This window comes from Poeciliopsis prolifica, unplaced genomic scaffold (assembly GCF_027474105.1).
Source record: "Poeciliopsis prolifica strain line A6 unplaced genomic scaffold, Auburn_PproV2 SCAFFOLD024, whole genome shotgun sequence".
NCBI classification, from domain to species: Eukaryota; Metazoa; Chordata; class Actinopteri; order Cyprinodontiformes; family Poeciliidae; genus Poeciliopsis; species Poeciliopsis prolifica.
In genome coordinates, this window is record NW_026562399.1 from 1146897 (window position 1) to 1160508 (window position 13612).

The following is a 13612-nucleotide window of genomic DNA, read 5'->3' on the forward strand; positions in this document are numbered from 1 at the left end:
TGGTTGATGGAAAATCATCCAAAATATAAATCTGTCGGGGGTTTGAATACTTTTGGGCTTTAATGTATGTTGTTGGGATTATCTCTCATTTTATTTATTCCATATTCACAATATATCTGATCAGTAAAAAAAAAAAAATCCCTTATTTCATTTACCTTTTTATTTAATTGAGACTGAAGCAGGATAACATTTCTGATTTACTTCCACATGATATTTTTGAAAATAAAGAGTTCTTTGAGACGGTGTTGATCTGTGTGGTGTTAAAGTAGAAAGCACAAGGATGTTGCCACTTCATGTTTATATTTTCTTTTAGTTTTCTCAGATCAGAGCTGGCAGATCCAAATATCCCGGGTTAGGGCCTCAGTAAGTGAATTCACTGTACAGAACATGTAAAACAACAACAAAAAAAAATAACACTGTGTGACAGAAAGATGTTTATAAAAGTGTTGAGGCTTTGTGTCAGTCTTCTGATGGTGTCAGTTCCCAAAGCAGCAGATATCAGAAATCACTGCTCCGCCCGTCCAGCTCTCCTCTGGATGTGGGAAATCTCCAGTATCGGCAAGAGGAGCTGGAAGGCATCCTGGATGTAAGATGCACTGTTGGAAGCCTGAGTAAGATAACAATTGATTTAATTTAGTAAATGTCATAAAATAAAAATTAAAAAAGGCAAACTTGAAATGTACTGCACAAAATTATAAATGGAGTGATGGACCAAGAACACATCCCTGCTGGACTACAAAACAAGGCAATTTGCAAAATGGCAACAGTTCCTTCCCAGACTTCCGCTCACCTTCCACCTCTTTTTTAAGGAACTCAAAAGTGTAGTCTGACTCACACCTTTCCAGGAAGAGACCACTGTCTCATGCTTTGTGGTGCCAATCCCTATCAAATCTTTCAAGTCAACCTCGTTGCCACACAAATGCAAATACTGCTCCCAAAAACATTTCCATGTGTAAAATGCCACTTTAGGACACTGGTCACATAATAAGGTGTGATTTGTATCACTAAACTGCACACAGTGACTGTTTATTCACATTTCAAAATGTATTGATATTCTTATTGAAAAAAAATCAATGGAGAAATAGAGTAAAAATAACAATGCTGACAATACAGCCAGTTTCAGGGTTTTTCTAAATACATCATTAATTGGAATTTATCTTTACAAGAAATTCAAATTTTATCACAATAAATGATACAATAAATGTCTAACCTTAGATGGAAGTTGCTTTAATTTGATCTATTTTCTTGATTCAATCAAACATTAATGGGTAAAGCTTATTGTAAAATAAGTGTTTGTTATAAAACAAAAAATAAGCACAAACCTCAAGAAAGATTCCTGTAATCAGCGGGTTCAGGATATCTCCCTTCTCTTTAAACTGTAAAAAACAGAGCTGTCAGAACTCTGACTATTACCTAAAGACTTTGTATTTATTCAGACTAAAAATATTAACTGCTATGGTTCTGAGTGCAAAATTAAAATGAAGCATGAATACTCGTCCTCCAGGCTAAATGTTGACAAAGCATCAGTTCACTTACCCCTGCTGTGGTCAGGCAGGAGGTGAACTTCTTGGAAAGCAGAGAGATTTCTTTACACAGGATGACAGTTAGTCTGAAACAAAAAGATTTAATGCAATTGGTTTCCCTCACCATGTCTGTGTGTGTGAAAACTAGAAAATATAAAATGGTATTACTGCGACAGGACGTTGGCGTCTGTGCTGCCATTGGAGAACAGGATCATCTGAGCCAGTTTGTGGAAAAGCTCAATGGAGCGAGCAGTCAGCTCTGCGAGACTCTGGATGGCTGCAGCATGTACATCCTAAAGAATTTCACAAAATATGTTTATACTTCAGACGAATTATAAATTTCAACTTCCAGAAGTGCACCAAACTCTAAAAATACTGTTATCCTTAGTTAACTTATCCTTAGTTTGTGACTTTGCAAACTGAAGATGGACTCACCTCTGCAGAGGGCGTCCTCTCAGTCTCTTCGCCGTCTTCCTGTGGTTTGCTCATGTCGCTGATGGTGCTGCAGGCGTTCTGACAGGCCTGATAGATTACAGAGATGATGCTGTTATTGCTAACATTTAAAACATTTAACATAAGAAATGGAGCAATTCCTCAAATCTGATAGCTGAGTTGAAAAGTTATTCCATTCCAAATGTAATGGTAGCATGATGTATTTAAATTTGATACAATTTGGACTACTTTTGTAAAATTAGACTGAACATTACCCTTTATGGCTGTTAGCAATTTGGACACTAATTGTTTGGAGGTTGACCACATGATAAATAGCTAGCTACTCCAGAACCCTCCATCTAACTTCATAAAATCCAGGCAGGAATCAGCCACCTTAACATCATACCTTAATGAGTTTGTCTGCTGTGGCAGAAACACTGAGACCATCAACGGCTGACGTTAAATCCTTCTCAAACTCTATACCATCTTCGTCTGGGATCAGATGAAGAAAGACAGTTTAATCCTGGTGACTTTCATGCTGGTGCAGACATGCTAACCCAAAAGAAACTAAGCCTTACCTTTCTTGTCGTCGACCTCTTCATCATCAAACTCCACCATGGAGAAAGATTCCTTGATTTGGTTCAGCTCCTCTCTGAGCTGGATCAGCTCGTCTCCAGACAGAGTCGTCAGCACAGACTTCACCTGCATGAAACACACAGAACTAAGAATAAAAACCGAGAGCAGCTTCTCCTATAACCCTTCGTAATTTGATGAGTAGAAACATTAGCTTCTCTAAGATTGTTGCCGGTGTTGGCTATGACCACACTGGTCATAGAAAATAAAATGTTTGGTGTAACACCTAAACATTTGTGCAAAGTTTGAAAACATCTAGCTTCCCTTAAGTTGAATTTCCAGAGAATTTCTAAATTGCTAAATTTATTTGGTTGTTTTGTAAACTTTCATTTGAGTAAAGTTCAACATCTGTGCTGAAGTTTTAGTAATCGACAAAAGAATTCTTAAAACTGAGATCCAGTAAGAGGAGTGCTTAATGAGCAACTATCACAGGATGATTGCCTTTTAAAACTTTTAGTAATGATAAAATGTCAGGACTTGATCAAATTAGACATAAAAGTGAAATATCTCTCATAATATCTTTAATTTCAATACAAACTTGTTTTTAAAGCAATTAGGGAAGCTGTACCTTAGATTCGCTCTCTCTGGACAGGATCTCCAGGGCTTCGAGGTGTGACAAACCCTGGAATTCATCAAACAGCATCCCGTAGTGTGCCACCACCTTCTTCTCTGTATCTGATGACTCTTTCTTCGCTGTCTGCAGCTCCTCTCGCTCTTTAGCCTCCCGCAAAACCTGACAAAGAAGCAGAAGAAGAAATAAATTGGGATTTTTACTTTACATTCCCCTATCAACTCATTGAGACTTTGCCCACCTGAGACAGAGAGGCGTTCCTGTTCATCAGTCCTTTGGTCTTCTTAAAGCCAGGATCTCCTTCAGCTATCACATCCATCGTCTTCTTCCCAATGAACTCCAGAGCGTCCAGACCTCCTGTGATCACAGTCTTCCCCTATGAAGAGGTTTACTTTATTTGAGATCATTCACTGCATGTGTGACCATCACCACATGCAGTAAAACATTTCCTCACTGTGGTCTGAACAACACTGGTCAGAGACGAGAACATTCCCATCGCGCTTCCTACTGGTGAGGATCCATCAGTTGCAGATTTTTCTTTCTCACTGCTGCCTTCGCCTGCAGGAGAACAATCCAAATTGTGATGAAAAAAGTAAAATGTTTTGATTTATTCTATCTTCTCTTCAATTGATTAGTATGTCTCACCCTGATGTTTTTCCTCTTCCTCCACCTTAGCTGACAGTTCAGTTGGACTGGGAATTCCTAGAGATGTTTCTGCCTTTTCTATGACTTGAGTGAGCCCCTGGCCTGGACAAGCAGAAAATAACAAGTGGTGAAGAATAAACACAAACAGCGTATGGCCATAGGAACGGACATGTCTCCATTCCTAATCACAGAAAAATAAACTATAATCTTTCGGTTTGCAAACATTTCATTCATATCTGGGTCTTACTTGGTCATGAAATTTGGCAACTATACCGCAGGTGAAAGACAATGTGTGTGTGTGTGTGTGTTTGTGTACATATATATTTTTATAAGACAAATTTAGTTGTTATCCTTTTTACTATTTGTGGCTTATTTTTTATATTTCTGCTATTTTTAGTCAGTATTATGTTTTTCTCTCATAAGTTTTCGACAAAATCATTGTCAAGTATTTTTTAGGCCTATACCTAGAATATATATTAATACCTTTAACATATTTTCTTCCCTTTCCTTTGATTGTTAATTAGCTTAGTGTTAGGATAATTGGGGACTCTTCCGGTTTCACAGATTGAAGACTAAACCAAACTAATACAACTAAATGAAGTTGGCAAGTTTTTCCAGACTTCTTTTCTTCTCCTCTTTGTAGTCTCACTTTCAATGTCCCATTTTAAGGAGGGTACAATGGTCTAGCCAAAATTGCAGGTCATCATGTTGACAATTATTTCTAGTAAACAGATATCACAGACATTTTCTTCAGCAACTGTTGCAATTTTCAAAACTGTTTGTAAATTTTGAAAGAGAAGACCCAAAGAAAAAAAAAAAAAAAAAAAATCCAGACTGGTCCTAAAAGAGACAGCGTGGTGTTCTGGAGACTCACCCACAGTGGTGACAGTAGCTGTTGCTGTGGACAGGATGGATTTACCCCAGCTGCCCCAGTATCCCCATCCACCTTGAGAGACAGTTGATTCACTTGGCATCTGTGAGCGAAAAGGGAGGAAAATAAAATATGGAACACAAAGAGTTTAAGTTGATACAACAATACATAATTCTTTGGCAACTCAAATAACCACAAAAATGTACAATTAGTTTAGTTCTGTTATGTGGTTAAAACTTGAACTTAGCTTCTGTGAAACATTTTGATTTTTATCAAACCTCTTAAAAGAAGCAATCAACTTCTTGGATGCTACTACGTGAAATGCCATTGCATTTATTGACTTCGTGTATTCAAACTGGCATCCCCAATTCACAGCTAGTATAATAGGCTATTTAATAATAAAGAAAACATCTGTACTATGTTTAATCACAATTAATAATAATTATATAAGGAAACAATTTGAGACTTCTTTCATTTGTGAATAAATAAAGGACAATTTAGTGGCTACCTTTGCTGGCTGCTGTTCCTCCTCTGGTTTTGGTGTTGGCTCAGTTTCCTCTGCAGGTTTGGTCTCAGGTCTCCTCCTGGCTTTCCTCGTTGGGGCAACATCAATAGAGTTGTCTGGTGTGGATGCTGAGGAGCTGCCTGGTGTTCCAGCTGGAGAGGGGCCTTTGATCCCAGGCGCTCCCTCTATTCCATCGCTTTCTGAATGAGGTGCGTCGCTGTCTGACATCTTTTCAGACATCTCAGCACAACATGTCTGCAGAAAATAACAGACAGCATTAAATTTGACAGATTTTTTTTTAATGTGCCATTTGGGGCTATGAACATTAACAGTCAGCCTAACAACAAAACTAAAGAAGCCTTTGACTGAAGGCTGTTGCTGTATGGCAGCCTCATTGACAGTTATGACATGCTAACAGCTCAATTTCTGAGCAGCAGATGACACAATGACTTATTGGGAATGGGAAGCATATTAATCCAAATAATTAGCTTTTGCGGCTCCTCTATAAATCTTTTTTTCTGGCCTTATGATTAGACAACCATAAGGCACAGACAGAGACGTTAGAGATATGAGGAGATTGTTCAGCTCTTATGTCCTGATCTGCAGGTATTATTTGAGTTTTCAAAATGCTAATTACATACTTCCACTAGTAAAAACCATACTATGTTGCCACAGTTACGCATCATACACATGCTTCTTTCATGTATGTGATCCAGCTGTGTTGAACACCGGCATTGTTTGATATTCATGCTTTAGGATATTATGGCCTTGAACCTCTAGTTTCCCCATAGACACTTACAATTAGCACACGGTGTTAATGTGTGTTTCAAATCTGTTATTCCTGTTGATGTTGTCAAAGATTTACCACGTCGAAAGTTTCTGCTAAAACAGTTTATTGAACTAAACATTAAAGCTATCCTCAACCAATTTAACAAGAGCCATGAAGACATATCAAGACATATCAAGTTTTTACAACAAATGAACCTCTTCTGATCTCAGTCTTGATGCTAGTAGCTAACGTTTACCTTCAATCTGCTTGTTGTTTCCTTCCCAAAAGTAATTAGAAGAATTTTCCGTTTTAGTTAGAGTTTTGGATTCCTAATCCAGGCCTTAAATTTATGTTAATTTTTCAAATTACAGAAATAATTCAGGTTTCTTCTTGTTGTCCAGAAAGATTAGCCACGTCACATTTTGTTTTCAAAGGTTAGGTCTGTCATCAGCTGGGGGACAAGAGACTTCCGTCTGATGCCTTCAAAATAAAAGCAGGCCTGAAAAACGAACAGCTTTCAAATATGTACAAATTGCAAAGTAATTTTTTTCCCCCCATGATTTTAGTTTATTATTTCTTCACATTGTTTCAGAAAAAATAAGTCCATATTATGAACAAAAGAAAAATAGATAATTGATGCTATCAGAAGCATGTATGTGCCCTTTGTGCCATCATGTGTTAAAAAAGCGAAGGCAGATGAGGTTTAGGTGTTAGTGGTGTTAGGTGTGGACAGGTGTGTCAAGTCAATACAGAACTGCCCTACACTTTGTGACAAGCCCATACTTGTGGAATAACATCATTAATCCTGTTATTATGCTCCTGCATGAACAGCACAGGGATCATTTCATCTTCACGGACAACGAAGCCCCAGCTCATTGAAGTTGGATCATTATATTGCAATATTGCTCTTCACTGTGTTTTATTTTACAAGATATTATGTTATGTTGTGTCCTGTTTGGAAAACCTGATGCATAAAAGGATACGGAATTAAATTGTTGAATATTTCAAAATAAAATCATTAAACGAGTTTACGGAGCGGAAAAAGACATTATTGTTTTTATTTTATTTTTTATTTTTTTTTTTACAATGAAAAACAAAAATCCAACAATGTGCTACTAATAAAATCCAATGACATATTTTCACTTAACCAAACAAAATACCACAATTGTCATATGTATTTTTAAGAAGAAAATATTTATTTATTTATTTATTTATTTATTTATTTATTTATTTATTTATTATTTATTTACTATCTTTTCTTTCGTTCTAAAGTGTTTCACAGATAAACGTTAGGCCACGCCCATTGAGCACCTGTTCCAGGAAGTTGTTGGAGTGTACAATATGTGCTCGATTTCAGCACTGGAGGGAATATATCTATGAATTAAGTTTCTATCTTTTGGTCTAAAATAAGCTTAAATCTGTTGAAGACTCAGGATGTTGTGATTCAGCAGTAGGTGAGTAGGTTACATGGCAGATGATTGTTTGAAATTCCTTCATAGTCTGAGTAGAATCAGTGCTCATCTAATCTGAGCGATAGTGACTTTTTTCTCCACAGGTCGTCTGTTTCGTGAACTGTAAAAACCAAGATTTAGTCAAATATAAAACAATGTTTTTTTATACGTTTTGAAAAAAAGATTTAACATAGTTTTGTGACTTTTACATAGTGCAATTTAGCTTTCATTGTACACATTTTTTTTTCATTAAGGGTCAGTTTAATATCCTTTAGTTTAAATTAATTAGTGTAAGTGTAATAGGGAGATGTTGGTTTTTAATAGAAAACCAACATCTCCCTAAAGACAATATAATTAATACCATTAAACTTGAATTAGATACAAAATGTAAATCGCTTTTTATAAAAATACATAGTATACCATTCAAATTAGATTAACTGAAATACGAATGGTAATAATCCCTGTATTCATTATAATTTTAACTACTGTAATCTAGTTCATGAAGAGGATAAGAAAAAGGAATCAGGTACATCTCAGTCATCCTGTAAAGACTTAAATGGTGCATATTTGATTTTAGTTTAAATTCAACATTAATGCTATGATACCAAGAACTTGTAATATTAAAATTTAATGTACAAAAAAAAAGATACTGACAAAATAGAAAAGAAAATGGGTCAGTAGCTGGGTGCTGTTGTGTCACAATCACTAACTCTACTTGTTTTGCAGGTTTTTCTGGTCTATGTGTGATGTCAGCCTGAAACTTCACTCATCATGTTATCTAAGAAGCACTGCCTGTCACACACGCTCCTCCTGCTGCTTGGTTGCTGGACAGCAGATGGAGCTCATAATGATTCAGAAGCAGGGTCCATCACAGAGTTGGCCCCAGTCACTTCTAGCAGGTACATCTTGGCAAAGGAAGGGTCCAGCACACTCATCGAGTGTAACGTGACTGAAGTTCAAGAGGACGTCCGGTGGTACAACTCTAAAGGACTTCTTCTTGGAAAAGAAGAAGGTAACAGGATTTTATTATTAGCCGTTTTTATTTGATAATTTACCTTTTAATTTGTCAAGAAATATCTAATCATCAGTGCATGACTTCTCATTTCCCTCTCATATTCTCATAGCACAATGCAAAGACTCACTGTTTTTAGCCACTCCAAAATGAGAAAGACAAAGGAACATCCCCTTCAAAAAGGGAAGATTTGTTCATTTGTTCATGTGGACCACAACATTGGTATTTACTTGTAGAATCGGTTTCCAAATCCCCCTACATCTTAATCTAAATTAAGATCTAGATTCAGATATACAAAAAAAGAATCACATCTATGGATGCAACTTGCAACTAACAGAACTTACAGGTTGCCGGTGCAAAGTACCAAAGCTCTCCAAATGAAGTTTGTATATTTATGTGGATACATAAATACAACTCTTAAATTCCATTAATAATGGTCTTAAAAAGTCTTAAATTTGAGACTGCCAAAGTATACAAAAACTCTGTACAGATTGCAGGTATTTAATTGTCTTTTATAATGTTAGGTGGGAAGTGGCAGATCCAGGAGAGGGGAGCCCTAAACATCAGTGCAGTGTCCTTTGAGGACCGTGGCAGCTACACCTGCGTAGCCTCAGCAGGCATCGGCCTCACCAGAAACTATACAGTCACTCTGCGTGTGGCGTACACCAACAGTGGCCTGGGGCTGTACTTTGTCATTGTGTGCTTGGTGGCTTTCGCCATCACAATGGTCCTCAATGTGGCACGCTTGTGCATGGTCAGTAGCCACCTCAAAGAGACAGAGAAGACCATCAATGAGTTCTTCTGCACTGAGGGCATCGAGAAGCTGCAGAAGGCATTTGACATTGCCAAAAACATTCCCATAGTCACGTCAGCGAAGACGGTGGAGTTCGCCAAGGTCACACAGTTTAAGACCATGGAGTTCGCCCGTCACATCGAGGAGTTGGCATGCAGCATTCCTCTTCCACCGCTCATTCTGAACTGCAGATCGTTTTCAGAGGAGAACATGAACCCAGAGAGTGATCATGGAAAGAGGAACAGGCAGGCCTTAGGACCACTGTGTCCTGACCAAATCGAAGAGGAAAATGTGTGTGAGGCAATGATGTTGAGTGAAAGACAAAGGAATGATGGAATCAGTGAAGACTTGAATGTGTCTCTGCATAAAGTAAAGGTTGACACTGAGGATGATGAGAGCAGTGCATGAACTCAGTGGGAATTCCAGCAAAGAACATTTTTACAGCCAGATAAGTTAGGTTTTTGTCTTTGAAGATTGCCTTTCATCTTGAATGTAGCAATTTATGTTTTATTTTTAATCACATTCTTATTTCTGCAGCTCAAGTTCTCAAACATAAGCTTAAATTAACTTTAGGCTTTTCCCCTTGCTTTCAGATATTATTTAACTTTCCACCAGATTTCCAATTTTTGTTTAATGTTTCAATCATTTCACTTATTCAAGGTTCCTTTATTCCTTTGACATGCTGGTCAGCCTTCACTGAGAAAATATTGCCTGGTAAAATCATTACCTCTCCACTTCCATTGTTGTCACATCACTCATAGGTAATTGGTTTTCTAGGACTTGACATGCAAGTCTTTGTGTACAAAGATTTGCATGTTTACACAAGTCTTTGTTTGCCTGAAAAACGTTTAATTGCAAAGCTTGAAATGAGGATTTTAAATAAAGCGTCAACAGTTTAAATGTAAACGTTAGACAGTAAGATGGAATATTTACCATGGAAAATGTCATATTTGGTCTGAAAATTTAATTAAATTATGTGATTATATGAGAAGAAGACTAATTTTCTAACGAAGTTGTTTTGTATGCACATGGGGATGTGTGAAAGGCAAATGTGTTACTCATTTGGATGCTAACCCTGGATGTTTGTCTCAACAGAAGTCGAAAGCAAAGATTTGTAAAATGTATAAATGTGATGATGTTGATAAAACTGTTCTGTTGCTTCTTTTTTATGTTGCTAAAGGATATCAAAATAAAACAAAGCAATGTGATCAATCTGTGAACTGGGATTGAACTAAAAAGGTTTTAGTAATGAATCTGGTTTGCTTTTTCCTCTTTCTACTTCACATTGATGGAGAACATCTGAATGGCATGAAAAACGCTGAAATCAGTCTAATTTGCAGACTGATTACTGTAAAAGTGAGGAAGATAAAATTAAAATTCTTATTTTGGTTTGCTGTGGTTACATGGAAGGAGAATCATGCAACTGTTATCAATTTGAATCATCGCCGTTTCAAAGCGTCTGGTAAGTAGACGAAAGAACAGTTTTATTCATAATTAAAAACTTCAAGCTTAGAAGTTTAGCTGCTGCAAACAAGGCCTTAGAATGTCCAATGCATATTGACACAAGCAGCTGAGCTTGCTCAATACTGACAGTGTTAATCTTGGTGACATAATGGGGGCAAAGTAACAAAAATGTCCTGCATAAGCAGATACTTTGAAAAATCTAGCAACAGCTTATTGATGATCTATCTGTAAGCTACTTGCATTTTAGAGGAGTGTGCCACAAGGCTGAAGTGATAAGAAAGTGAATCAAAGATTAAAACTTCACAAGACATTTGGTCAGACAACTCTTCTGATCTAAACCCCACTGATAGTCTGATCAGTTCTCCAAAGGTAGGTGCAAAAACAGAAGCCAAATAACTTGTAATTTACTCCATTAATGACATTAATTAGATCATAACGGCTGGAGATCAGTCAGGAATCAGGATTTGGTCCAGAAGTTGATATCCTAAGTGAGGGATAAGTGTCAACACTAAAGATGTTGATGCTTTGCATAAAATTCATGCAAAGCGTGTGTTATTCATGTGTTATTCACTTTTCTTTATAGCAATAATAATGCTAAATATTTTAAAACCATAGTAATTAATAGTAAGGAGGTCTGATCGGATGTGCAGTAGTATAAACAAACCACATGATGGCTCTGTTGGATAACACAATTTCATGTGAGCTGCGGCGCTCTAACAGCCTGACATGTTTTTGAGTCACATCTCAGTTTAGTAGTCAGTGAAAGTATCAACTACTGTTCAAATCCTGGGTGCACTTGAACATTGCAAAATGAGATATGAATTTACCAGTAAAACATTTCATGAAGCAATAAATTTCAAAATGTCCTGAAATGTCATGCAGGTTTTTAACTTTCAACTTTGTATGCGATAAAGTTGGAAGGTGCAAAAATTTGTGTGAAAAACACATTTTATGCCTGGGGCTTAAAAATATCCTAAACTATGCTAATGATTGCACGTTTGCAAGATCTAATTAGCACAATCATAGGGATTAAGTAAAAATTAATATTGGCCTCATACTATTTCCTTGTTTTGCGAAGAAAACGTGAAAGACAAAACCAAAGCAGAAGCAGAATATTTATGCAGTATGACTCCCTTCAGGTAAGGTAAGGTAAGTTTAGAGGAGCATTCCTTTGTATTTATTAGGAATATAATAATATTAGTCGTTTTCCTGAGTTGATGATTTTGTGTATTTATTCAGCTTCTTTTGTGCTTATTAGTCACCTTCCCTCAGTGTCCCTGGTCGGGTTCTATTTTTCTTCTTATTAGTCACACCTGGTTCTCATGTCACTCATCAATTCTCCAAGTAGTGATAAGCTTGTCAGTTTCCTCACCAGATTCTCCTGATTTTCACTGTCAAGTTTCCTCCATGCTAGCTTCTCTGTGCTCCAGTTGCTTTGCAGTTTCCAGTCAGTTGTTTTCTCAAGTCTCCTGTGCCAGAGCTTCAGTTGTTCTGGAAACTTGGGACACATGACACAACTTTCACTGTCATCACAGATGTAAGGACCAGGTCCTGGGTGTTTAGCTCCCATCCTCAAGGGCTGGTGTAGATATGTCTCGGCTCCAACACAGCTCACTGAAATGGTCCAAATATCCTCAGCACGTCTGCAGAGGTTCTGCTAATCAACCATCATCTGTTTGATCTGAAATGACTAAATCTTGCAGAATATCACCCCTTGAAAACTGACACTAACAGACTGGTAACGTAGGGCCCTCAGTATGCTGAATACAGGTTATATAATATTTGCTAAAATACTAGCTATGCTTCTGCATTAGCTCACTTCTGGTGTTTGCAGTAAGATGTCACTTTGTCTAAGTCTGTTGTGGAGAATTCCATCTCTACTATTTGTCACATTTAATCCACTTTTAAGAAAACATAATTTCTTATTATTTTGATTGACTAAGGAACAAAAACAGATGGACTATATTCCTAACAATCATCAAGAATGATCAAATGTTTATACTGGGCCAAAAACAAAGTGGTAATGCGAGGGGAAAAAAAAGTTTAATCTGCCTTTGTAATTAGATTTAGCAGAATTATAATTAGATTGACATAAACTGTATTTATTTGGTGCTGTATTGAACTCATCTTCCCTGTAAAATGCTCTGAGATTACTTCTGTTGTACAGGGAGACTAAATAAATAGAAGCGAATAAGGTTGCAGGCGCTTTATCGAGCTCTCCTTGCACTGGGCCTTTTCTGTTTCCAGTAGTATTTTTCCCAGAGGTTAATCTCCAGTAATACAGTTACTCAGTCTGCCCTACCTGTGAAAATATCAGGTTGGCCGGCATCCCAAATAACAATAACCTTGGGCCTGTGTGTTGAATAACTCTAAAAATCCATCCATCTTGTTTTTTTTTTTTTTTGTCCTCTCCAGAAGCGAGCATATCTAAACAGAATTGATTGGCGCGGGCGATCATTCATCATAGCGAGCCTGAGCAGGCGTTTAGAGGGAAGGGGAAGGAAGATTTTAGGGGAGGAATATTTCCGACGGGCTTCAGTGTCATTGAGGTAAACCAAATGAATCGATTGGGCTAAAAAGGATTGGTGCGGAGCGTGCAAGTCAGGGAAAGTTGTGGGAGAGAAAAATCTTCCCCTGCCTTGCTAAGGGCGTGTGACTGATTAAGGATGCTTGTAAAAACGAATGAAGTCTGCATGCTGCAAATTTGGGCCTCTTCAAATTAAATTGCTTATAAAATTAGGTTAGAATAAGACTGCTGCTAATTTGATTTCATTTGCAATCAACTGGAAGAAACAAGACAAGGGGAGAAGATGATGAGTCACATGAGACAATGAGAGAGGAGCACGTCGTTGAGGTCTGTAGGCCTCCATGCAGATGATTGAATCTGCTGTTCAGCCTGTTTGTATTAATGGCTCTTCTGTTCGTGGGCCTGATCTCAAACAA

The 13612-nt window shown here is 37.3% G+C and overlaps 2 protein-coding genes across 2 annotated transcripts; one reads left to right on the forward strand and one right to left on the reverse strand.

The window, feature by feature from the left end:
• Nucleotides 1–279: 279 nt before the first annotated feature.
• On the reverse strand, nt 280–6411 carry fam114a2 (family with sequence similarity 114 member A2). The gene is made up of 14 exons (XM_055046922.1): nt 6206–6411; nt 5184–5435; nt 4679–4778; nt 3805–3906; nt 3614–3717; nt 3401–3535; nt 3157–3321; nt 2534–2657; nt 2362–2447; nt 1959–2045; nt 1692–1816; nt 1537–1609; nt 1323–1376; nt 280–607 (listed from the first exon to the last, which is right to left on the reverse strand). The coding sequence occupies exons 2-14, from the start codon at nt 5418–5420 to the stop codon at nt 506–508; spliced, it is 1494 nt and encodes a 497-aa protein (XP_054902897.1). The 5' UTR covers nt 5421–5435; nt 6206–6411; the 3' UTR covers nt 280–505.
• An 863-nt stretch (nt 6412–7274) lies between these two features.
• On the forward strand, nt 7275–10458 carry LOC129370471 (microfibrillar-associated protein 3-like). The gene is made up of 3 exons (XM_055046481.1): nt 7275–7403; nt 8127–8412; nt 8937–10458. The coding sequence occupies exons 2-3, from the start codon at nt 8172–8174 to the stop codon at nt 9611–9613; spliced, it is 918 nt and encodes a 305-aa protein (XP_054902456.1). The 5' UTR covers nt 7275–7403; nt 8127–8171; the 3' UTR covers nt 9614–10458.
• The last annotated feature ends 3154 nt before the right edge of the window (nt 10459–13612 follow it).

Bases quoted from the DNA above. Each gene is read 5' to 3' on its own strand.
- fam114a2 (XM_055046922.1), bottom strand. From the start codon at position 5,420: ATGTCTGAAAAGATGTCAGACAGCGACGCACCTCATTCAGAAAGCGAT. The intron at 3,322-3,400 runs GTGGGCAAAGTC...CTTCTTTGTCAG, and splicing joins GGAACGCCTCTCTGTCTCAG to GTTTTGCGGGAGGCTAAAGA. The intron at 608-1,322 runs GTTTGTGCTTAT...TATCTTACTCAG, and splicing joins TTACAGGAATCTTTCTTGAG to GCTTCCAACAGTGCATCTTA.
- LOC129370471 (XM_055046481.1), top strand. From the start codon at position 8,172: ATGTTATCTAAGAAGCACTGCCTGTCACACACGCTCCTCCTGCTGCTT. The intron at 8,413-8,936 runs GTAACAGGATTT...TTATAATGTTAG, and splicing joins TCTTCTTGGAAAAGAAGAAG to GTGGGAAGTGGCAGATCCAG.